This window comes from Cricetulus griseus, chromosome 3, assembly GCF_003668045.3.
Source record: "Cricetulus griseus strain 17A/GY chromosome 3, alternate assembly CriGri-PICRH-1.0, whole genome shotgun sequence".
In the NCBI taxonomy this organism is placed as follows: domain Eukaryota; kingdom Metazoa; phylum Chordata; class Mammalia; order Rodentia; family Cricetidae; genus Cricetulus; species Cricetulus griseus.
Genome location: NC_048596.1, coordinates 109,844,328 through 109,870,514, shown reverse-complemented (window position 1 = coordinate 109,870,514; position 26,187 = coordinate 109,844,328). Strand labels below are relative to the sequence as shown.

At 36.8% G+C, this 26,187-nt stretch overlaps 1 protein-coding gene across 2 annotated transcripts in view; it reads right to left on the bottom strand.

Moving 5' to 3' along the window:
* Tmem135 (transmembrane protein 135) overlaps window positions 1–26,187 on the bottom strand; it is a 188,202-nt gene that overhangs the window by 50,052 nt on the left and 111,963 nt on the right. For both annotated transcript variants that reach the window (XM_027407594.2, XM_035442406.1), the window contains one exon: window positions 5,409–5,455. In XM_027407594.2, the coding sequence (XP_027263395.1) occupies window positions 5,409–5,455 (47 nt within the window). The remainder of the gene's footprint in view (window positions 1–5,408; window positions 5,456–26,187) is intronic.

The following is a 26,187-nucleotide window of genomic DNA, read 5'->3' as shown; positions in this document are numbered from 1 at the left end:
TTCATGCCTGTTAAGATTTTCACAAGCCCCTCCCCCACACCCTTGGCTTGAGGTGAGTGTGGGTCCCTCTCAGGCCCAGCTACCCCCATCTGCTCCTTGGAACTTCCTGTGTGGGCTCCAGGTGTAGTGCACCCACCCTGGCAGGGCAGACCATCCAGAGTCTGGCCTCATGGAAGTATTGCCCCCCGCCCCCACCCAAGCTTACTGCTTGAGAACTCCAAGAGAGCTCAGACCACCCAGAGTTGCTGACATCGAAGTCTTGACCCACATAAACTCACCAGGAGACTAGAGAAGAAAGAGAGAGACCCCACCTGCACCCACTGAAAGAAGGGATGGGAAGATGACAGAACACATTCAACAATAGAAAGACCAATATGACACCAAGAGAGTCTAGGGATCCTACACCAACAAGACCTGAACATCCCAATGCAGAAGAAGCAAAAGAGGATGACCTTAAAAACAACTTTATAAAGATGATAGCGACCCTCAAAGAGGAAATGAGAAAATCCCTTAAAGAAATGGAAGAAAAAATACAGGAAGTGGAGGAAAAGACAAACCAAAAAATTCAAAAAATAAACAAACTCCTTAAAGAATGCAAAGAAAGCCAAGAAAAAACAACCAAACAAAAAAAGGAAAAAAAAATTCATACAGTTCAAGGCTTGAAAGCTGAAATAGAAACAATCAAGAAAACACAGAATGAGGGAATCCTGGGTAAACGATCAAGAACTACAGATGTAAGTATAACTAATAGAATACAAGACATAGAAGAGAAAATCTCAGGTGTTGAAGATTCACTAGAGGAAATAGAGTCATCAACCAAAGAAGATCTTAAGTCCACCAAATCCCTAACAAAAAATATCCAGGAAATATGGGACACTGTGAAAAGGTCAAACCTAAGAATAATAGATATAGAAAAAGGGGAAGAAATACAGCTCAAGGGTTCAGAAAACATATTCAACAAAATCATAGAAGAAAAATTTCCCAACCTAAAGAAGGACATGCCTATCAAAGTACAAGAAGCTTGCAGAACACCAAATAGACTGGATGACAAAAAAAAAAAAAAAAAATCCCCTCGCCACATAATAATCAAACACCAAACTTACAGAATAATGAAAAAAGAAAAGAGCAGCAAAGGAAAGGGGCCAAGTAATATATAAAGGCAGACCTATCAGAATTACACCCGACTTCTCAATGGAAACTCTGAAAGCCAGAAGGTCCTGGATAAATGCTCTACAAATGCTAAGGGATCATGGATGCCAACACAGACTACAATAGCCAGCAAGCTTTGAATCACTATAGATGGAGAAAGCAAGATATTCCATGACAAAAACAGATTTAAACAATACATATTCACAAATCCACCCCTACACAAAGTTCTGGAAGGAAAACTCCAATCCAAGGAAGTAAACTACACTCACAAAAACATAGGCAATAGATAATCCCACTATACCAAAATCCAAAAGAAAAAGGGGAGGTAGAATCCACACACAATACCACCACCAACAACAAACTCAAAACAAACAATAATTAACAATCAATGGTCATTAATATCCCTCAATATCAATGGTCTTAGCTTGCCTATAAAAAGACACAGGCTAACAGAATGGATACAAAGACAGAATCCATCCTTCTGAGGCAGACAAGAAACATACCGCAACTTCAAAGACAGATGTTACCTCAGAGTTAAGGGTTGAGAAAAGATTTTACAATCAAATGGACCCCAAAAACAAACAATCCTAATATCAGACTTCAAACTGAAATCAATCAAAAAAGATAAAAAGGTCATTGCATATTCATTACAGGAAAAGTTCATCAAGATGAAGTCTCAATTCTGAACATCTATGCCCCAAATAAAAGGCATCCAAATTCATAAAAGAAACATTACTAAAGTTCAAATCACACATAAAACCTCACACACTTACAGTTGGAGAGGAATTCAACACCCCAATCTCACCACTAGACAGGACCACCAAACAGAAACTCAACAAAGAAACAAAGGAACTAACAGAAGTTTTGACCCAATTGGGTTTAACAGACATCTATAGAACATTCCATCCAAACACAAAAGAATATACCTTCTTCTCAGCACAACATGGAACTTTCTCTAAAATTGACCACATACTTGGCAACATAGCAAACCTTAACAGGTACAAAAAAAATTGGAATAGGCCTCTGTATCTTATCGGGTCATTATCGTATAAAGTTAGAATTCAAGAACAACACAAAATGCAGAAACCCTACAAACTTCTGGAAAGTGAACAATTTTGTAATTGCACCATTCCTAGGCTAAGAAAGAAATAAAAAAAAAGATATTAAATACTTCCTAGAATTCAATAAGAATGAAAACACAACATACCCAAACTTGTGGGACACTTTGAAAGCAATGCTAAGAGGAAAGTTCATAGCACTAAGTGCCCACATGAAGAAACTGCAGACTAGTCACACTAGAGAATTGACAGAACAATTGAAAGCTCTAGAACAAAATGAAGAAAACTTATCCCGAAGGAGTAGATTCCAGGAAATAATCAAATTGAGGGCTGAAATTAATAAAGTAAAAACAAAGAAAACAATACAAACAATCAATGAAACAAAGAGTTGGTTCTTTGGAGAAAACCAACAAGATAGACAAACCTTTATCCAACCTAACCAAAAGACAGAGAGAAAGAACATGCAAATTAACAAATCCAGAAATGAAAAGGGGGACATAACGACAGACACTGAGGAAATCCAGAGAATCTTCAGATCATACTTTGAAAACCTATACTCCAAAAAATTCAAAAACCTAAAGGAAATAGACAATTTCCTGTATAGATATCACTTACCAAAATTAAATCTAGAACAGATAAGCAATTTAAATAGACCTATAACCCCTAATGAAATAGAAGCAGTCATCAAAATCTCCCAACCAAAACAAGCCCAAGGCCAGATGGCTTCAGTGAAGAATTCTACCAGAAATTCAAAGAAGAGCTAATACCAATTCTCCTTAAATTGTTTCACACGATAGAACCAGAGGGTTCATTGCCAAACTCTTTTTATGAGGCTTCAATTACCTTGGTACCCAATCTACACAAAGACACAACTAAAAAAGAGAACTACAGACCAATCTCCCTCATGAACATTGATACAAAAATACTCAATAAAATACTGGCAAATCGAATCCAAGAACACATCAGAAAATCATCCACCATGATCAAGTAGGCTCCATCACAGGGATGCAGGGATGGTTCAACCTATGAAAATCCATCAATGTAATCCACCATATAAACAAACTGAAAAAGAAAAACCACATAATTATCTCACTAGATGCTGAAAAAGCCTTTGAGAAAATCGAACACAGCTTCATGATAAAGGTCTTAGAGAGATTAGGGAGAATGAAAACATACCTAAACATAATAAAAACAATATACATCGAACTAACAGCCAACATCAAACTAAATGGAGAGAAACTAAATGTGATTCCTCTAAAATCAGGAACAAGACAAAGCTTTCCACTCTGTCCGTATCTCTTCAATATTGTACTTGAATTTCTAGCTAGAGCAATAAGATAACAAAAGAAGATCAGGGTATACAAATTGGAAAGAAAGAAGTCAAACATCATTATTTGCAGAATACATGACATAAGTGACCAGAAAAACTATCAGGGAACTCCTACAGCTGATAAACACGTTCAGCAAAGTGGCAGGATACAAGATTAATTCACACACACACACACACATACACACACACACACACAAAATCAGTAGGCCTACTTTATACAGATGATAAATAGGCTAAGAAAGAAATCAGAGAAACATCACCCTTTACAATATCCACAAACAACATAAAATATCTTGGGGTAATGCTAACCAAACAAAGGAAAGAACTATACAACAAGAACCTTGGGGCGAGGGGTTCGGTAGGGGAGAGGGGAGGATGGGAGGGAGATGGAACAGGCAGATTTATATGTAAAAGAAGACTGTTTCTAAATTTAAAAATAAAGTGGAAAAAATGATTGTCACAAGAAGAAAATTTACTTCACACTGCACTTTACTCCCATGAATGTCAACAAAGGTTGATTTCCTAACATTGCAACATTTTGGAATTTATTTTCCTGATACGTATGCTACATCATCAGACTACTCAGGACAGAGTTACAGAGGTAAACTTTGATTTTTTTCTTACACTGGTATCCTAATAATACCTATGACACAATTGTGTCTGAAGAAATAGATGAAATGAAATGTTCTTGATTTCTAACTCAGTTCACTCAACTGGAGTTATTAAAACACAAGAAATAGTGTGCTACAAATTACAATACCAGGTCAAATACAGTGTGAATCATAAATTTGAAAAATAAGGCCGGGTGTGTGAATCAGTGTTTAGAGTAGTGACACAGCACTCACAAGGCTCTGGGTTCAATCAAAACACAGAAACCAAAGTAAGAAAGGAAAGAAAAAGGGAAGGAGAGAGGACACATTTCCCAAATGTCATCACAAAGCACCAATATTTTTCTACCACTAATTCTGATATAAAAGTCTATGTAGCTCATTATCAGCTCTTTAAGTGCTATCGTGCAGCTTCATCACTTTGTCTCTATCTGAAACCCTGGTAACAACAACAATATCATTTTGTATTTTCTTAGAACATTTCTGAAAAGTAAAATAATAATAATAATAATAATAATAATAATAATAATGACATGAAATATTTACTAGGATGTTCTGGCAAGAAATCCCTACTTTAATTACTGATTTAATTTGTTTGAAAGTGATAAATATATCTATCAAATACATCTTAATAAAAGTCGGCCAAAGCCTTTGTCAACTAAGTACAAATGTTAAAAGACTAGACATTCTTGCTATGACTGAACTCTGAAAAGTCAATAGAGAATTATCTAAAGGAGTGTCATAAGAGAGCTATAAATAGTAATTAATTCATAAGATTGAAAGTGAAGATTAGGAAGGAGTAGATTCTCCAAAATCAAAAAATCATTTTCTCCCTCTCTCCCTGAAGTTGGTTGGGATCACTCTACATAGCGTTGGCTGTCCTTGAATTCAATGTATACCAGGCTGGCTTTGAAATCACAGAGTCTCCTGCCTCTGTCTCCTGAGTATGGAGAACTAAAAGTGTGCACCACTACCACTGGCTAGAGAATCATTCTCAGTGCTGCTCTGATCATAGGGAGGTGGCAGACACCCTTTGCCATTCATACTTGAGTCAAATTAACACTCCTGCTGGAACCTTGTTTCTCCTCTTCCTATTTTCTTTACTAATAAAGAAGCAGGATTTACCTCTAAATTCTTGGGGTTGAATAGGCAGGATTCCATGTCAGTGACTGGAGATAATGACTACGGGGATGCTTTAGATTCATAGTTGAAAGGAATTCGATACTATTTTGATATTGAAATACATTGGTGAACAGAGCATACCTGAAAAAGAACATGTACATGGCCGCTGTGATGCAGAACAAAAGGACCTGCAACGAGGAGGAAACGAATTATTTGCAAAAGGCACTGACATCATCACTGTTGTGACTGACAAAAGCAAAATATCCACTATTAAATCCCAGGCCTGGTGCAATGAAAGGGCATAGAGGCAACCATCATGATGTACATCAATGTACCACATTCTATAATACACTTCTTAAACACACTGCATTAAGGCAGTAACAAACTCATAAGTATATATATTATCATTCAGTATCTATGAAAGACTAGTTTCAAAATAATCCAGCCAACCAGCCCATAGATACCCAAATCCATAAATAATCAAATCTCTCATTTGCAATGGATGGTATTTGCATAGGAATTACATACATTTTTCTCACATTTTATATCATCTCCAGATTACTTATAATAGACAGTAAAACATGTATATTCAACCTACACAGTTGGTAGACTGTGTTGTTTAGGGATTAATAAGAAAGGAATTAAGTATATTCAATAGATTTTACCAAATTTTATGAATGTTTCAACCAGCAGTTGGTTGCATGGATATGGAATCCAGTGATACATTAGGCCAATTGAATACACAAAATTATTAGCTAATATATATACTCACAGAACTCATATAGACAGGATGGGTGGCAATAGGGTTCAACAATCACCTTTACAACTTCCCTATTAGAACCCAGACTTACAGACTTTGGGTCAGGATTATATATTATGTGAGGTAACTAATAACATCTGGCAACAATAAAGGTTTTCTGAATGTGCAACCACCAATATTTAATTCAAAATCAAAGATTTTAAATCCAAAATGTTACTGGCAGGACTTTGCCAGGTTAATTATGAAAAAAATTCTAATATTTTCGTACCATCATACATGAAAGTATCAAATTATTACATTTGATTTATATTGTGTTAAAGTGGTTAACTTTGAAAATTCTTGCTTGAGTTCCTAATTTGGGTTTCCTAATACTCAATGAATTTCACCTTGGGGTTACAATAGAATTTTCAATAGTTTCTAAAATAACCCCAAATACATTTTCTGCCATATTTATACAAAACCATCATAACTGATGACTATAAAATCAAAATACTGATTAACTGTAAAAATTTGGATAGGCTCTATGCCCTGAAATATCAAAAATTCAGCCAAAATTTAATTCTTTCTGTGAAAAAGCAAGTCCATTCATTAATATGCAAACTTTCTTTTGTCTTTAGTAAAGATAAAATTTCTATGTATACCCAAGAAATATATTTCTTTAGGATTTATAATCAGTAAATATTTGACTTGCATACCCATATTATGCGTTTCTGTAAATACTGCTCAGAAGAAAGGTATTCACAAGTAGAAAAAAGTCTAAGAAGCTCTGAAAAATCAACCAGAATGAGGATAGGAGCTTTCACAAACAGACACAACACACACACACACACACACACACACACACACACACACACACAAGTACTTATACATGAGCATACAAATATACACACATGTATGCACACAGATGCACACACACCTCCATACAGAGGTACATACACACAAGAACAAACATATACATACACTACATGTGCACACACTGAATCAACATATGTCTGTTAACTGTGTATCAAGGTAACCTGATTTATTTAAATATAATGAAAGGTCCAACTAGCAGGCAATACTAATCAATTAGAAAGCTTAGAAAATATAATCACCTTTTGTGGCATACAGATAACTATCCAAAACAAAGTTTTCCTAATAGCAAGTATAAGAACACACAATAAACCTAGATTGAAGAGGTTTCCCTCATTAGCAATTATACTAAAACATGAGATAGTATGTACATAATGAGAAGCCTAGTTGCAGTTATGGTAACAAAGTATCTGTCTACTATTACCATGAAATCACAGGGAAATGGTAAAATGCACTCTTATGTTAACAGCTACAATGTTGCAAATTAAGCACAACAATTTGTCAATGGCTTCATTCTCAGGCAAATACAAAGTGATTGACTCTCCAACTGTGAAAAGCTGACTAAGAACAAAAATGAATATGGTGTAAAACAGTGTTTTGCTATTTCCAGAAATAAAATGTAAAAGCTTAGCTATTACAAAGAGAACAAGTCAAGTTTGCTATACTAGCTTCAGATAAGTAAGGATTACAAAAATATCCTGAAAGACCTAGAAATAAATAAAACACATCATCCCAAGGAAGGTAGGTATCAAATGGAATTAAGCAAACATAAGCATATATATCTATATAACAGTTCAAATGCAGACATGAAATGTGTTTCTCTTGTAAACACACACACTCTCTCTCCCTCCCCTTCTAAACTCCCAAATCCTTTTTCTTTCTACAAGTCTTTCCATTGCCCTGACAGTTATCCCACCTAAAATACTTAAAGCTTATTATACATAGACTTTGGAAACATGAAGCATATGGACTAACGTTAGCCATTGATTATACAATTATAAATCAATGTCCGGGGGCTGGAGGTGGCTCAGTGGTTAAGAGCATCCCCTGCTCTTACGAAGGGCCAGGGTTGTGCTCCAAGCACATGGTAGGTCACAACCCTCTGTAGCTCCAGTTCTTGAGGATCTGATGCTTCCTCCTGGCCTTCATGAGCATCAGGCATGCAAGTATTGCATATGGTGCATATACATATATGTTGGCTAACATCACATAAAATAAAAATAAGGAAATCTTTTAAAATAAATCAAAGTCCAAGTAAGTTTTTTATTGGCTATGATTTGCTAGTCAATATACAGATCAGGAAACTCGAATTTTATTTCCCTGTCATTCGATCCCTTTGGGGCACTGACAACTTTCCTAAATGTTCAGCATTTGCTACATACACTGCATGAGCCAATGTCCTGGTAGATTCTATGCAAGCAGAATGGTCCATAAAGTGTCTCCAACTCCACAAAAGAAATTATCCAGTCAGTCTGCCTGCCTGCCCCCACCACACACACTCTCCTCTCCTAGGTTTTCCATTAATATATTAAAACTACTCATGAAAGCTAACTTTTAAAAATCTTTACAAATATTACAGGTAAAACTCTGGACCTATGCTTGAATGTTTTTGTGGAACTTAAAATAGTTCCTAGGATTTTTCCAAAGTGATCTATGAGTAGTATCTCACTTAGGTTAACAGGAAGAACCAATAGGATGATGTTTGTAAAAGTGCCAGGCACTCAGCAAACTATTTAATATTGGTCCTCACAAAAGTGATCTCTGCAGAAAATCCAACACAGAAACAGAAGTATATTTAAAACAACAACAACAACAAACAACAACTGTTTTTCAACAATTGAAAACATCCAAATCTCCAACAATGAGGGGTACTTTTTTATTTGGAGAAGAATCTAGACACAAAAATAAATCTAAAGGATTTTTAAATACAGCTGATTGATTCTATAAATATTTATTGAATACCTACTAGTTATAGACACTTACTTAGAATGTACAATGGCAGGCATACCAAGAAAGTATTTACTCTCACGAAGCACACCTTAAGTCATATGAGAAAGGGTATGGGGAAAAATCAAAATGTTTGTACAAAGTGGTCAGGGAAGCAGAGTATTACCAGCAGAGGCAATGAAGAAGAGACGGGACAAGCCACAGGAATAAACAGAGCCCTGGAAAGACCCTGATTATTATCAAGAAAAATGTGATCCTAACATAAATATGCCTAACTTCCTGTTAATCAAACACGTTAAAGATTTTATTTTTAGTTGGTGTGTTGTTAGTCAGCTTTTCATCACCTTGATAAGACACCTGAAACAATCAACTGAAAATGTTTTAAAAAGAAAATGTTTGCTTTCGCCTTTATTCTTCAAGATCTTAGTCCCTAGTCATTTGTCTCCGGTACTTATTTTGGGTTTCAAGCTACAAGAACACTTGGTAAAGACAGCTGCTCACTTCTTGAGAGCCTAGGAGGAGCAAGGGGGAGAAGAGAGAGATGGGGGAGGAAGCAGAGAGGAAAGGAGGGAAAAAAGGAGGAGGGAGAAGGGAGGCACACACTGGGTTTCCAGTGTAGCTTTACTTCCTCTCAGTGGCCCTGCTCTTACAGGTCCACCCCCTCTGAGAAGTGCAAGAGACTAATGACCATGGAAATTCAGGCATCTCTGGGGAACATTTAAGCTCCAAATTTTAACATCCAACATTTTTTTAAGTTGTGGTCAATTTTAAATTATAATTTTAAAATGTTCAACAATGTGCTTTTCCAAATAAATGCACATCCTTGTGTGGATGACAAAAAATATTTTGTTTTACAAATTATAGAATTTTAGAGTCAAAAAGAACTTCAAAATAAACACATACACATGCGCGCGCAGGCGCGAGCGCGCAAGGGGTACACACACACAGGAACTAAGGTCTTTAAATTCAAATAATGGTAGGTGCTTTTCGAATTGAGTAACTATTAGAAAAGCTATTGTATCTGCCAGGTACAGAAAGTATCTAAATAAAAGGCCATTCTCAGAGAATCCACAGAGTGCTATTCTATCGCAGCCCAACAAAGGCCAGGAACACAGTCATCATGGCCAGTAAGATGTTTAGGGCATTCTCTCATTACTTGTTGACAGGTCTCCCTTTTATTTCCTTAGTGTTTCATTTTTCACTCATTGTGGTCATTACATCTGAAGTTTATTGCTTATAGGCAACATGAGATTGTTTCTTGCCTTTTTATTTTTTGGAGCACATCTGCCTGACTTTACATCCAAAGTGCAAAGTGCTAGGATTAAAGGTAAGGAACATCATATACAGCACCAAAAAAAAAAAAAAAAAATGTCTCTTAAATGGAAAATCTAGACTTTTTATACTTAATGTGCCTACTGGTATATTTAGATTTTAAAAATCTGTCATTTCGATATTATTTTGCTGTAAGTCTCTTCTATTATCTTGTTCACCTTTTTCCAATTAACTGAATTTATGGTGCTACTCTCTCTCCTTGGTTGCCTATTTTGTCACTTTTCTTATAGCACAGAGCACTTATCTTTGGATTTCTAGTCTAAATTCCATTGGTGCTATACCATTCAATCTACAGGAACTTCATAGTGTACATTCCCATTTCCCTCTCTCCTGTCGTCATGCTACTGCTGTCCCCACCCTCACATGCATATCTAGTTCAACATTTTTTTAACCAACACAAATTCAATCAATTTCCCTGAAAATCATGTCTGAAACTTTCCACTATTTGGAAAGATATTCTTGCTAGGTATAGAATTCTAGCTTGGTGGATCATGTTCTTTCACTAATCTTTCCACTGTTGATCGTGATGTGCTTTGCAGTGGTCCTCTACGCTCATCAACTTTTTTTGACTGAGGCTATGTTAAGTATCTTAAATATTTAAGTTTGCAGCTTCATCAGACTTGAAACTTTTCATTCATTATTTGAGCAAATGTCTTTTTTGTTCCTCTGTCCTCTCCTTCAGGAAATCCAATTACATAATACTAGGCTATCTGAAATTCTCCCACAACTCACAGATGCTCTCTTTATTTTGAAAACAAACAACCCAAAACCAATAATTCCCTTTTCTCTAGGTGTTTCATCTTGGACTGTTTCTCAAATTGTTTTATCTTGACAGTCATTAGGATTTTCCTCTATAATGTATAATTTACAATTATAACAGTAAACTTTTCATCTCTGAAAGTGTGATTTGGTTTTTATCCCATCTTGCATGTCTCCTTTTTCAAACTATAGGTTTAGTTATAATAATCCTTTTCAATGTCCTTATCTGTTAAATCTTTCTCAGTTCTGCCTGGTATTGAATGGATTATCTATTGTGAATCAAAAAGTTCTGCTTCTCACTGCTCAGTATTAATTATTTACTTGATGTCTGGCATTCTGAGCTTTATGCTCATGGGTCCTGGGTATTTCTGAATTCCCACAAATCTTAAGCTTTGTCCTGGGACACAAAGAAGTTACTTGGGAACAACTTAATCTTTTAAGGACTTGCTTTTAAGACATTTGCTCTGGAGCTAATTATCCCATTGCTGAGTGCACGCACTTTATCTAGTGTGATAAAGTTACAGCTGTTCACATATTGTAAATTTGAATATAATGTATGAATTGGTATGCTTTTAATTTTACACCTTGTAACTTCCTGCAAATTAACAAAAAATAACCACCACTTAATTTGGTCATTTGTAGAAATTACAATGCCAGCTACATAGGCTATATGCATGAAATGCTAATAATATACTGAAAACTTAATAAGAGTCACTAGTGTGTTATAAATATTCAGTAAACACTAACTGGGCTGGAAGGTGGTTCAGTAGTTAAGAGTGCTCAATGCTCTTGCAGAGGACCTGGGTTCAGTTTCTAGTATGCATATAGCAACTCAGGAATGTTTGTAACTCTAGTTTCAGGGGTCCTTCTTCTGCTATTACAAACACCAAGCATGCACTTGAATTACACACATTAATACAAACAAAGTAAAAGACTTTTTAAAAATAAATAAATCTTAACAATTGAGGGGTAAATTCTCTGCAATTCCCAACAATTTCACAAATATTGTGCAATTTAAGCAAGATTCTGAAGTTGCTATTTTAGTAGAGTTTTTAAATACTATACTTCAATACAGATGGACCTCAAAAACAATATTCCAAGTAAAAGGAGCCAGAAACTGAAGACCGACCACATGTTATATTATCCATTTTTATATGTAATTCCAAAATAGGCAAAACTACTTACAGGAAATAGAATAGTAGTTGACTAAAGTTGGGAGTTTAAATGATGATAGAAAGAAAAAGTTCTGGAAGCAATGAGAAGCTTCTAAAATTAGATTAGAAATAGAAACATGCACAGCTCTGTAAGTATATAAAAGTCATGAAACTGATATTTAAGCTGGCAAATTTTATACAATACATCTACATTGTAAAACAGCTGTTATTATATAAGAAAAATAGCAAAGAGAGTGAGAACAAAACTCAAATACAGGAATAAAAATGCAAAGCAAAGATGGCTATGTGCATGTATGTAAGCAATATATGTGTGCACATATCCACACATATGTAAAATTAAAGAGGGTCAAACACAATGGGCTCTACACATTAGGCAAGCATTTTATCATCAAGCTACATTTCTAATCCAATCTCGTATTTCTTTAATTGCCTTCACATATACTTTGCCTACTTTGGGCTGAGTTGTTGGTATTCTAGGATATTTTTTAATTTTTTTGTAACGAATACATGTTTAGATGTAAATATGGGATTAATTTGAGTACTACTACCAAAACTATGAGTGGGTAAGCAATCTCATAACACTGTAGTCAAAAGGCAGTGAGTACAGAGTCTAGCAAACACAACCAAAGAACACACTTCTGCCTGAAAAGACTTTCAAAGGAGAGACAAGTTTGAAGTCATTGCTTTCTGCTGAGAAAACTTTCAGGGAAAATAATTACTGCCACCTTTGCTAGGTAAAGCAATCATAAAAGTATGCTTCTCACAGCGGTAACATAGAAATAAAATTATAATATATGAATCTTTAAAATAGCCAGGAAAGAAAAAAAAAAGGTAAATGTCTAATGTGAACATGGCCAATAGAAAAGCTGTTTTAATCAACAGAGTGTCAGATAGCTAAAATGGAATCATTGTAAAGTCTACTAGACGCCCTATCAGATGGGGCCTACTTCCTACCACACAACCCACTGCAAGAGTCAGTGTAAAGTTCTTTGCCCCTGGTCCTAGTGCCTCTGCTCCCTCTTCTTGAGCATAACCTTCCCTAACCCCTGCAAGCATCAAGTTTATACTCCTCACATATTGACACTGTCTTTTTTCTATTAGTCAAACACTGAAACTCATCTCTCTTTTCTGAAAAAGAAACAACAAATTCTCTCTTGCCCCATTTGCATTTCATTCATATTTTAATAAAATATCTACCCATTCATTCAACCAAAATTGCTCTGGTTTCATGTTTCCTAAACTTGGTAAGTCAGCAAATAGAAAGAAGAGACACCAAGGCAATCTCCAGCTTCTCAGCCCTCATGTGTAGGGGAAGCTGTAGCCACGCCTACTTAGGGGCTGGCTACAGGTGTGCCTGACCACGCCCTCACAAGCTTGTGAGGGCGTGGTCAGGGGGATTTAGGGTGACTGCGTTTTCGCTTTCGGTTTCTCTTTTGGGCTTGCATACAGACTGCTGCCATGCTGGCTGGCTAGGTCACTCTGTAAATAAGGCTTTTCCCTATTAAATACCCTTATATTTCAACCTGACTCCGTATTGGTAATTTCCCACTATACTCATGATCACAAATGAAGCAACATATGATCATCTCCAGTTAATACTCTTTGAATACCAGCATACAAGAACACATTACATTCCCCAACACTTCTTCCTGCACTAAAGGACTCCATCGGGCAGGTATTCGCATATTCACAAAGCACTCCAGAGGATATTAAAGGCAGACATGTTTATCCTTAATCCTACAAACACCACACATCAAGACACTTATTCAATATATATAAGCTATGGTTTTGAGGTTGTCTATTGTAAATTGTATCCCTCTTGGCAATATTTAAATATGAAGTCAGGGTGGGGATCATGGCTCAGGGTTAGAGTGCTTGATTAACACACACAGGACCCTGGGTTCAATTCCTAGCACCAATGTGGTGTGACAAAAACAAACAAAACATGAAATCATAGGGGACAGAATCCTTAGTTAACTGAATATATGAATAGAACAGATTCTTGGTACATTATGCTACGGCTTCCAACAGTAATGTCAGTTTCTACATACAACTTCAAAGTCATTAGAGTCTAACAACACATTTGCTTTCAAATTTCCCAGCTGTAGAAACAGTTACATTAGATAGTATCTGGAAGTACAGCCTACTGGGTATTCTGTCTGCTTGAAGTAAGGAAATAAGCTTTGTCTCATCTGTAAAAATTAAACCTCTTAAAGTATATAATCAGAAATTTTCAACACTCAGTAACTAATCTCACCTAGGGGAACACAGAACTTGTTATAACAAAATTCTAATTAGGCCGGCAACTTTTAAAAGAATAAACAATTTGTAACCAATCACTGAGACTATAGATGACAATTACATATGGTGAGACTTTATGAACATAGCTTCTAACATTAGTAGAGAGCCAGAAAGAGTATGGGGGGGGGGGGCTTGAAATGAAGAAAGGGGAAGGGAAGGATTGATGTAATTATGTTACAATCTCAAAAATAAAAGAAAAAATTATGTATGGAGAAATTTCAGCTTTCTTAAAAATAAAAAGAAAGCCTAATGTTGAGGTAAATAATAAGTCAAACTGGCTCAGTAAACAAATTCCTCATCAACATCTACTCTTAGGACCAGGGCTGACAAGCAACCATCATCACTGAACACCAACAGTACCTTGTCCACATCTCCATTACCATCATCAACAGGAAACAGCATGGTGATGACAAGTTTAGCTAATGACTTGCATTTAAAATAACGGGACATTCAGCTGCTTCTTTTTCTTCTTCATACCAGGTTCTCTTTCTACTCCATTAATTGGTCATTATGAGCCATTAAAATGCAATTTGATGCAAATAAGGAAACAAAAACCAAAAAAAAAGAGTAAAATGTCAAATTAACTATAAAGTGAGATGGCTTAAAAATAGGTCATGAAATTTGAAAGCAAATAAATAGAACCACAGAACACTGAGAAGAGGGGAAGTGGATAAATGGTAAAACAATCATTAACATTACCATTCATTGGATAGTGTGAAAACTCTTTTCTCTGATTGTCACAACAGCCCTTTAAGGTAGATTTTAAAGACAAGCTACACACCTAAAATCACTCAATAGTTATGTGGCTGAACGAAAATTCAACACCAAGACTATGTAACATCAAGCATGAGACTTTCAAGTATAGTACTCTACCTGTAGAAAACACTATTACTAATGCAGGTCTAATAGCCACTGCACTACAAAAATAGAAATAACCATCATAATGTTGCCAGCATTTTATTGGCAGCGCATGAAGGAGAATCTTTTAGAGTTCAATACAATAATTATAAGATGACAGTATAACACCAACATCATTCATTGCCAGTTACTGAGAGGTCACAATATGTCACAGGTTAAGTACGTGGCATATATACTTTTATGCAATGTTTAAAAGAGCTCTGCAATGCAGGGACTCTTGCTATCAATTCAGACTCCCACCTCAGAGATACAAAGGTACATTGGGGATTCAGTCAGAATTTGAGACTAGGGGAGATCCTGAAGCTCATAAGCTGCCGTGAATTTCTCTTTAGGTTTTGAAAATCTCATTAAAGATTTAAAGCTTTTAAAATTTCATTCAAATCAATTATGAACACCTATTATTTTCATGCATAGAAAATAAAGCGGCAAGTTAAAACAGCCCAAATCAAATAGCTTGTTACTTAGAGAATGTACAAGATTTAAGAAAAATGGAGATGACAAAAAATTCTACAACCCTCAAAGCATATATAAAATTCTTGTTTCAATGAAGAAAATTGCCGGGCGTTGTTGGCACAGCCTTTAATCCCAGCACTCGGGAGGCAGAGGCAGGCGGATCTCTGTGAGTTCGAGGCCAGCCTGGTCTCCAGAGCGAATGCCAGGATAGGCTCCAAAGCTACACAGAGAAATCCTGTCTCAACCCCCCCCCCAAAAAAAATGAAGAAAATCAGATTTAAGAAATATGACTTCTTTAGTTTCTAAAATATGCAATCTAAATACTACACAAGTAAAGCTAAAAGTCTCATTTATTTACAGATGTAGTGAGAAGAAGAGAAAAGTTCTAAGAGCCAGCAGCAATGTTCCATGTGCCTGTGTAATGATGTAAAAGAGCATTCTTTAACCTACTATGGAATTTATCCATTCAGAAAATATAAATCAATAAAACCTCATACATCATTCATCACATGAGAAGATGGGAAGAAGGCAGAGGAGCAGATTTCTGTGTGAACTCATCCAAGTTACTGCTGAAATGGCATTGTGTCTTTCAGTGGGGGAAAAGTGAACAGGCCACCCTCCTTGATATAGACAGAAATTCATGTTAATTTCATTATTTTCCTCCACCGGCTGGAATTCCCACTAACATCAAATAAGAATAAGATCCAGGACTAGGGTGGCTTCCCCATAGATATATTACAAAAATAAGTATGAGTTACCAGATTTCTTTATAAAGACCATAGCAGGGCCATGCATAGATGACAGGTACTAGTGAGGCAACTTTGTTTTACCCATTTGCTAATGGGAAGAAAGATCATTAGAGAGATATTACTGTTCACTAAGTTAGTGGATACACTGGCAATCATTCCATATTTCACCAAACACACTGTTCTATGGACAGGACACTACATGCCCTACAGCTGGGTTCCACGTTTTGATGTCCCCTGAGAATCAACCTAATTCCAATACATAGTCCAGGATATATTAATATAATCCCTTCAAACTTGTTTTAAACTCAGCATATAGGCATATGACCCATGAGTTACAATGCAATACCATCTGGCCCAGACTGTTTCCCATGCCATGCTCACCCCACCTGCCAGTTCCTTGGTCATATGCACATTCAAGAACCCACCTATGTCCTTCTGTAATTAGCCATGGCACTGCTCATTCTGGTTTGGTTCTGTTTCTGTCCCAGCTGCAGAGTCATTTCTGTATACGTTGTTCCTTCTAGTTACCATTTCTGCAGGCAAGAAACTAGTTGTCTTCTAATGAGCATTAAAATGAGTCTCAAAGCACAGTGATTGCACATTTGAATTCGGAATAAGATGAGCTAATAGAATGTCTCAACACTGGAACTCAGATGTTTAATGACATCTCCCCAAATCAAGCCCCCTCTACACGAGTGTTCTTGTAAGTGCTCACACGTGTTATAGCAAGGAAACAACAGGCCAGGGTTGTGAGCTGTGCTGGCTAACTCAAAGAAATCATCACTCTCTTTACCCACCCCTACTCCCCTTCTCCAATTAACATGACACCATCGATTTTAATACTAAAAGATATTATAATCTGAATGGTTTTCCTACAACAGAAGATTTGTAAAAGACACTGTATAAAACAGTCACCATTGATGTTTCTGAAAATTCAAAGACAATACTGTTGGATTTCTAATAGCTTTCAGGCAATAAGAATCTCGAATATTTACAAACTCTCATTTCAGTGGTGAAGACTAATTAATAATAAACGGAAAACGATGTAGTACAAGTGCAAAAACAAGCTTATCTACCACCAGATCTTCCTAATTCCAAAATGATTAAAAGGAGAGATAGACAGGCAGCAGATAACTTTTGTCTTCCACTGCGTAGGCTAGCTGCCTGTGGTCAAGAGTTTCTGTAGTCTTGGTGTGCATCTTCCCAATGACAGATCTGGCTATCCAAGCTAAAATGTAGCTAGCAAGGTGCTGGGTGTCTGCCTATACTCAAAAGCAGAACTCCAGCACTGATCTCTGTACAAAAAGCACACTAAAGATATTGATATTCATATATATATATATATATATATATATATATATATATATATATATGAAATAAGCAGGTGCACATACACAACTGCCCTTCATAATTGTGTACCAAAGGGAAGTATTCCCTGACTTTCTGAATAAATTCAAAACAATGTACACACAAATCTAAGTATAACCCTGTCCTACTTGGCTTTTCATGAAGCTTGAAACCAAAAGGACAGGGAAGTTTTAAGTTGAAAAACATTTTTTATCTTGTCTTTTAGCTCCTTAGTTATGTTCATAGCCCAAAAAGCATCAGCTCCAGTAAAAATTGTCAGGAAAAAAATGTTTTCTATACTAAGTTTACTTCTCCAGAAGATGTCACTAAAAGATAAAGCAGAATTCAACCTGGGGGTGTAGCACAAAGCTCAGTACCACATAAACACAAGCCTTTTGGCATAGCTTTTAGCTACCAACACTTGGAGTTAGGGACAGGAGATCACCAGTTTAAGGTCATATAGCAAGCCTAGACAACACAAGACCATTGGGTGCGGTGTAAGATGAGAACTGGGCAAAAGTGTCAGTGTACTTTCTCTTAGTACTTCTAATCTGTTCATCCTTTTCAGGTAACAACTAGCAGGTTGGTAACTTTTAGCTTGCTTTTCCTGTATCATTCAGTGAAAGCATCCATATTAGTTTTTGTTTTAAAATGCCAATACCATTGATGTGCACTTGGTCTCAGCTATAGTCTAAAGTGGCACCATAAAATGTAGGTGATTGGACACACAGACATACTGGATGTACACATTGTAGTTAAGATCATTTACATTAATTTTATTCTCCAATATAAAATACAGACATGGCTATTTCTCTCACCCAGATATTTGTAGCTGCTTACATTTAAAGGCATCATACAATTCAGAAAACCAGATCTTCTTAAAATAGAGAAAATTATCTGTGGAGCCAGGGTGTGGTGACGCATGCCTATAATCCCAGAATTCAGGAATTCAATGCTAGCCTATCCTAAAGCTGTAGGATATTTCTAGGACATATGATGACATTGTTGTCATGGTGTCGGTGACACTGTTGTCTCCATACACAAAGTGTGAATGAGATGAACAAATGGTATACTGATGGAGCAGAACGATTTCACATAATGCCCTGGGAAGATGATTCCTAGTCAAAGAGTACAATTCTCACAAATAAATCTGTACAACATCAAACACAATTGGAAACTGATATGCCCTGGACTTCTCGGGCTTCAAAATTTAATTGGTAACAGTAAACCATACTAATTGGGAAACTGGAAACTTCTGAAGAGCATTGCTAAATGTGTTCTTTTTAGGGCATTATGGCAAAAGTGAGGCACGCATATATTTAGCCAAATTTTCACATGGAAATTCTGTCTCTAACAACAAATAGTCTGATTAATATTTGAATGGAAAATGCCTCTAAGGAAGGCAGGTGGCTCCTGGTACACATGGCCTCAGTGTCTGAGCTATCCTAAGCAAACATTTCCCTCACATTCATCAAGTTAGGAGCCAAAGCATAAATAGGCATTTTGTAGAAGGGTGATTTCATTCTTTTTTTTAAAAAAAAAGCACAAAATCAGTTTTTAACAAAAAATAAGAAGTTGCTAATTATGCTGCTATAAAAATTTCATTAGAACCTAGATTTTTATGTGCTTTGAAAACGACCTAAGAAAAATCAAATTCTCCAATGGCACACTCAGTGCGTAGAAGCAAGCAGAACACAAGACTGTATGGAAAGGCATACACTCTTGTTTTGGACTGTTATGTCACTAAACCATAAAATTTATCAGAGCAGTTTATACAAGCAAGCTTCAACATGAAATTAACACATGATTAGTTCATTTCTGTAGATACATGCAAATAAAACTAATGACCAATATGTAAACACAGATGTAAATAAAGCTTTTCTCTTTAGAGTGATTTTGTCCTCACCAAAAATTACTAAATTCACCCCTGAGTGTAACTGACTATATATGCATGCAGGGCCTTAAGGCAGGATCTTAGAGTTAAATAAGACAAATAGGCTCTTAAGGTTGAACACTCACCCACAAGCTAGTGTCTTTACAAGATGGACACACACCAAAAGTTTTAGTCTGGTACTGCCAGTCCTCTACTCTTTCCTCTCATCCCCGGACAACACATGTGAGGAAACATCAAGAAAGTTGCTACCAACTCAGGAACTTGTCTCAACAGATCAAAGCGCTCCCTCACCTCTCAAGCCTGATGGCCTGAGCTCAGTCCCTCTGGAACTCAAGGTGGAGGGGGACCACTGATTCCTAAGAATTTTACTCTGACCTCCACATATGTGCCATAGAGGACAAATGCCATGTAGTGTCACACATTGCACAGAGCAAAGGATTTGATGGGCATCACAATTCATTTTCAAGCATTTCTTACTTAATATATGCCTAAGGTCAGTATTAGCTGCCATAACAACTTCAGGCCTAGACTAGTTTCAAAGATCAAACTCAGCCAAACGCCTAAATCTTTGTTTGTCAACCTTGGCACTAGTGAATGGGGAGTGCAGGTGGATAATCCTGTGTGATTTGGGATGGAAGATGCTCAGCACCAGAGGATGTTTAGAACATTTCTGCTATCTACTGTGCCTAACCTCATTAATGATGATAACCCAAAAGAATACAAACTTGGGCAAATAGCTCCAAAAGCGCAAACAAAACCTTGCCCAGTTGAAACCACTGCCCTAGAAGAATTGTAGCAGCCCAGAACATACACAGTCTAAAATGTGGAGCACCATGAGGCCATATGACCTGCTACATGACTACTTTTGAGCTGATGAAAAGAGACCACTGACCAACTTTTGTTTAAATACATCGTAGAACAGTCACCAATTCTACTTTAGACATTTCAGTTTGAGATCCATTTTATATCATTATTACATTGGAATTTGCCTTGTTGTTTAGTACATCCATAATTGTAAGCTTAATTTCTGATTTTGTAGAAAACCAGTTGTGGTGGTTCATAAGAATGGACCCCAGAGGCTCCTATAATTGAATGCTTAGTCACTTGGGGATGGCACTACTTAGAAGGATTAGGAGGTGTGGTCTTGTTGGAGTAGGTGTAACGATAACTCTTTCCACCAGTCTCCTGAGTTCTGCCGCCACGTTAGGAAGCCAAATAACACAAAGAGATTAACATTAATTACAATGCTGCTAGACAATGACTAGGATTTCTCATTTGCTAGCTCTGTCCTAAGTATCAACCATAACCATTAATCTATATATTTTATAAAGACTTATCGAGCATGCCATCGGCATGCATCCTCTCTTCACGGGATCGCATGTCGACTTCTCTTTACTACATTTCCCAGAATCCTCCTTCTCTCCTAGTCCCGCCTATCTTGCTTCCCTATTGGCCAACAAGGTTTTATTCATTAACCAATAAGACAAACATATATATAGAAGGACTTCCTCCATCAGGTGTGCCCTGGTTGGTGGAAGTATGTCACTGAGAGTGGGCTTTTAGAGGCAAAAGTTCAAGCCAGGCCTAATGACTCTCTCCTCTCTCCTCTCCCCTTACTCGATCCCCTCTCCCCTCCCTCTCCCCCCTTTTCTCTTTCTCTTTCTCTTGTCTGCAGATTCAGAAGTCTTCAGCTACCTCTCCAGCACCATGTCACTCTGTGCCACCATGCTTTCTACCATGCTGATAATGGACTAAACCTCTGAAACTGTAAGCAAACTCCAAATAAATGCTTTCTTTGATAAGAGTTGTCATGGTCATGTGTCTCTTCACAGCAATAGAATAGTGACTAAGACACCAGCCCTTCAAATACAAGATGATAACCTGTATACCTTGATCCTTTTGTAGAGCAAGCTGTATGGGGCAGACAAATAATCTCAATTAGCATTTAATATGCCTTTTTTGTCTAGGAGTCACCAAATCATTCCTGGGAGTATACAGGAATTGGATTAACACTCATCTCCATATAAGTCCAGCAAAACATAACAAAAAACCTTTAAATATTTTCACTTTTAAAGATTTATCTTCATGAATGTGTGTATCTGTGTGTTTGTGTGTGAGTATGCACACCTGGCCAAGGGAATCCACAGAGGCCAAATGAAGGCACAGGATCCCCTGTGTCTGGAGTTACAAATGATTGTAAGCTACCAGGTGTGGGTACTACAACCTAAATTCCAGGCCTCTACAAGAGCAGTGCATGCTCTTAACCACTGAGCCATCCTTCCAGCCCCAGTTATTGTACTTTTCTATATGCAAAAGCATACCCTATAATTATACTTTGATTTTGCAAGTTCTTTCCTTTGAATTTAAACAGGCAGTCAATTTTGATATGTTAATTTTTACTTAAAGGATGTAGTCTCTTGTTGATGGAATAAATGGTATACCTCACTCAGAACACTGACAGCTGTTTTTCATGTTGCTTATGTACATTTAAGCATGCCCTTAACCACATATAACGTGTTACATATAACTGATTTCTAAAAATTTGACTTTTGTGTTCTATAATATATTTTAAAGTATAAAATCTAAGCATGTCAATTCACCATTTGGAAAATATGTACTAAAATAGTTTAAAGCAAAAATTACTTCATAAGACTATAAATGATTGGTGTTTTACCTGTGTAATTGAGTTCACACATCCAAGAAAAATCTAATTACCTAAAGTAGTAGTTTTAAAGGTTTTTTTTTTTTTAAGCAAAAAGACTGACCAAACAAAAATCACACTTGCAGAAACTGTAAGTAAAACAATGGAATATTCTACCCAAAGAAAGGTAAGGCATCCTGAAGTTCTGCTCTCCCTCTTGTACATTCCGCACCATAGTCCCTTGTGGTCTCTGGAAAACTTTGAAAATGTCTGGAAAGATGGTTCGGTCTGTAAAGTACTGGCCTTGCAAGCACAAGGACCTGGGATCAATGGCAGAACACAAATTTTAAATAGGCAGTAGTGGGGGTGCTTGCTTGCAATCCCAGCACTGTTAAGGAAGAGATAAGCAGATCCCTGGGGCTTGCTGGCCAGCCAGACTAATAAATCTATGTGGTAAACTCAAGGCCAATGAGAGACACTGCCTCAAAAGAAGCTGGATGGTGCTTCTAGAAGAACACCTGAAAGTCTCTGTGCTCTACACACACACACACACACACACACACACACACACACACACACACACACACACACACACCCTTCCCATACACAGAATATCTCACAAAACACTTCATGGCATATACTACAAAACCCAGGGTAGAATGGCCCCTGTACCTTTCTCTATACCATCTCTATACTTTGAGTTCTTGTTCCTTTCTGAGTTACCTCTGTGTTCTGCTTTGGCCAAAAAGATGTGACAAAATTGACAATGTGTACCTTCCAAGTCTGAGGCTCCCCACTTGCCACCTTGAAACCATTATACAAAGAAGCCTCAACTTGAGAATGAGAAGCAATCACCTTAACAGGTGAGATAATGTAACATGCTGCCTGCAGCAAAATCTCAAATGACAGTGGCTCTATGAATGAGTCCAGGAGACACTAACGGAAGAACCATCCAGCAAGGCCCTGAACAAACCACTGATCTGAAAACCACAAGCAAGCAGAGCTGCTGATAATTTAAAGCCAAAAGATCCAGAAGGGGCTGGAGCTATAGGTAATAAGAAAGTGAAACTACAGATCAATAGTTATCTGAGATCCTTCACTGTAGAACAAAGAGGCTTCCTTAATTGCAGCAATACAGATTTATAGAATGTCTCACATTAATAGCAGCTTATAATACATATTTGAACTAATTAACTTTAACAGATATATGTGATAGCTTTTAGAAGCAATTACATGAGAGCACTGAAACTAAAATGTTTTAATGAATTAAAAGCTAGTAGAAAATATGGAATTTTGCACTTCGGAACAAAGATTCCATTACTCTTTGATACATAATACAATTATTAAAAGAGATAAAATAAAATTTCCTGGTATTTATAGATTATTACATGTGTATTATATATACATATATATGTGTGTGTTATTACATTCCTTTACCATAGAACAAACTATAAGTACATGAAATGAGTTAACAAAGAAAATTTATTCTAATTTTTAGTAATAATATTTTTTAATTAAAATAGATTTATACCACTTCCCACTTCCTTTCCTTTTCTCCTTTCAACCCTTCAGAGGAACCCCATCTTTCTGTCTCAATTTTGTGGCTTCTTTCTCTTTGTTGCTACACACACACACACACACACACACACACACACACACACTTGTTCAGCCTGTGTGTGCGTGTGTGTGAAAGAGAGAGAGAAAGAGAGAGAGGAGAGAGAGAGAGAGAGAGAGAGAGAGAGAGAGAGAGAGAGAGAGAGAGAGAGAGAGAGAGAGACCCTCTCTCTTCTCATCATGCCCCCCCATATTTAAAATCAACTGACGGCCTGGAATGTAAATGTCTCAAAAGGCCATATATGAAGTCTTGTCACCAGCTTACAGTGTTCCTGGGACATAATAGGATATTCAAGAGGCAATACCTAGTGAAAGTTAGCTAGGTCATTAGGATGTGTCCTTAAATGGGTCCCAGGGGTCCCATGAATCCCGGGTCCTCCTCTGCCTGTCCCCTTAAATCCCTTGTATACTGTCTCCTCCACCACACACTTTTGTCATCAAAAATAGTCTTGAATCAGCTCAAAAACAATGAGGCCAAACAAATAATGACTGAAGTCTCTGAAGCCATGAAGCAAAGAAAATTGTTCCTCATTTTCAAATGAATACCTTGAGTATTCATCTGAATACCACAGCAAAAATAAATAAATATAAATAAATAAGCAGCACATCAGTGATGTTTACAACTACTACAATCAGCACACGTCCCACCACCCATAAAAGAATTCATTCTTAATCAGAGTCTCATCTTATATAAATTAAGCCATTTTTCTATGTCACATTATTGTAGAATATTAAAGAAGGAAGGGCAGGGGTTCTGGGTCCCCTAAATAGACTTTAAACTGTTAAACCGCAGTTATATGATCATATTTGGTTGACAATTTAAATAGGTAGCAGTTGTGGTATCCACTAAGTATACATCTTCATCAGGTCTTTATGCACAAACTAACAGCCTATTAAACAGTGACTATTCATTCCAGCTACTCATTCCTTATACAAATATTAACTGAATACACCATCATGCAAGAAACTGAGCAGGGATCATCAGCTACAGAAGCTACTAACTTGAAGGTGTAGGAGGCTCTCCTGCAGATCACACTGAGTATGAGCACTATAGCTCACACTGTCACAAAGGTCAGAACCTGGTGCCAACTTCTCCTCACACCCCATGTGCCCAGGCTAAATAATTTTTTCACACTGCACTCAATTCAGTGTTCTGCCAAATTACCAGAGACAGATCTAGGTAAAATGTAGTTCAGAAATTTGCACTATAAAGCTAATTGCCAAGTGTTACTCACCCACAAGCCTTTATCAATAAATACTCTCCCTGGAAAACCTCAGACTGCAATAAGATTTATTGGTAAACATGGGATCAAAGTGCAAGGAGTTAGAACAGTGGTTCTCAACCTTCCTGATGCTGTGACCTTTTAGTACAGTTCCTAGTGTTGTGGTGACCCCAACCATAAAATTCTTTTCATTGCTGGTTCACATTTTGCTACTGTTATGAATCATAAATATTTGCTACTGTTATGAAATGTAATGTAAATATCTGTGTTTTCCAATGGTCTTACACAACCCCTGTGAAAGGGTCATTCAACAACCCCAAAGGAGTCCACAACCCATAGGTTGAGAACTGCTGAGAATATAATACAGTGTCATCAAATTAGGAAACTAAAGGAAAAGTTACCATTGGCAATAAAACAAAATATTGGTATTATTCTTTTTTGGCACTACAGATCAAACTCACAGCCCTCATGCATACTAGGCAACTTCTCTGTCCCCAGTACTGATGAACTTTGACCTGTGATGCTTTGGTTTTCCTTTTTTAGGATGACCTATCTCTTCTAAATTATACAAGGTTACCTAGGAGTTATTAGTATTTTAGATTGTTTTTTACTCAAATAATATTTGTTACCTGAGAACAATTCTGACCCTTCAAATTAACAATACTTCTGTTTTAATTCATTGTGTATCTTTACAAATGGGTCAAGAGATACACGGGTAATGCCTTTTGTGAGAAAGTAAAATGTACAATCACTAATTCAGGAAGAAAAGTGCGAAGCCAAAGGCTTTGATATAGGCCAGTTTCACAAACTAGCAAAATTCACTTCCGAATACTTAATCTTTACTGTATACCAAGTTTTATTCCATATGAATGGGGATCTATATAAAGCCCCTGGCAATAATCACACAAATCGATGATACTGTATCTGTTTTGCATACAGGATAATATCCCCAGAA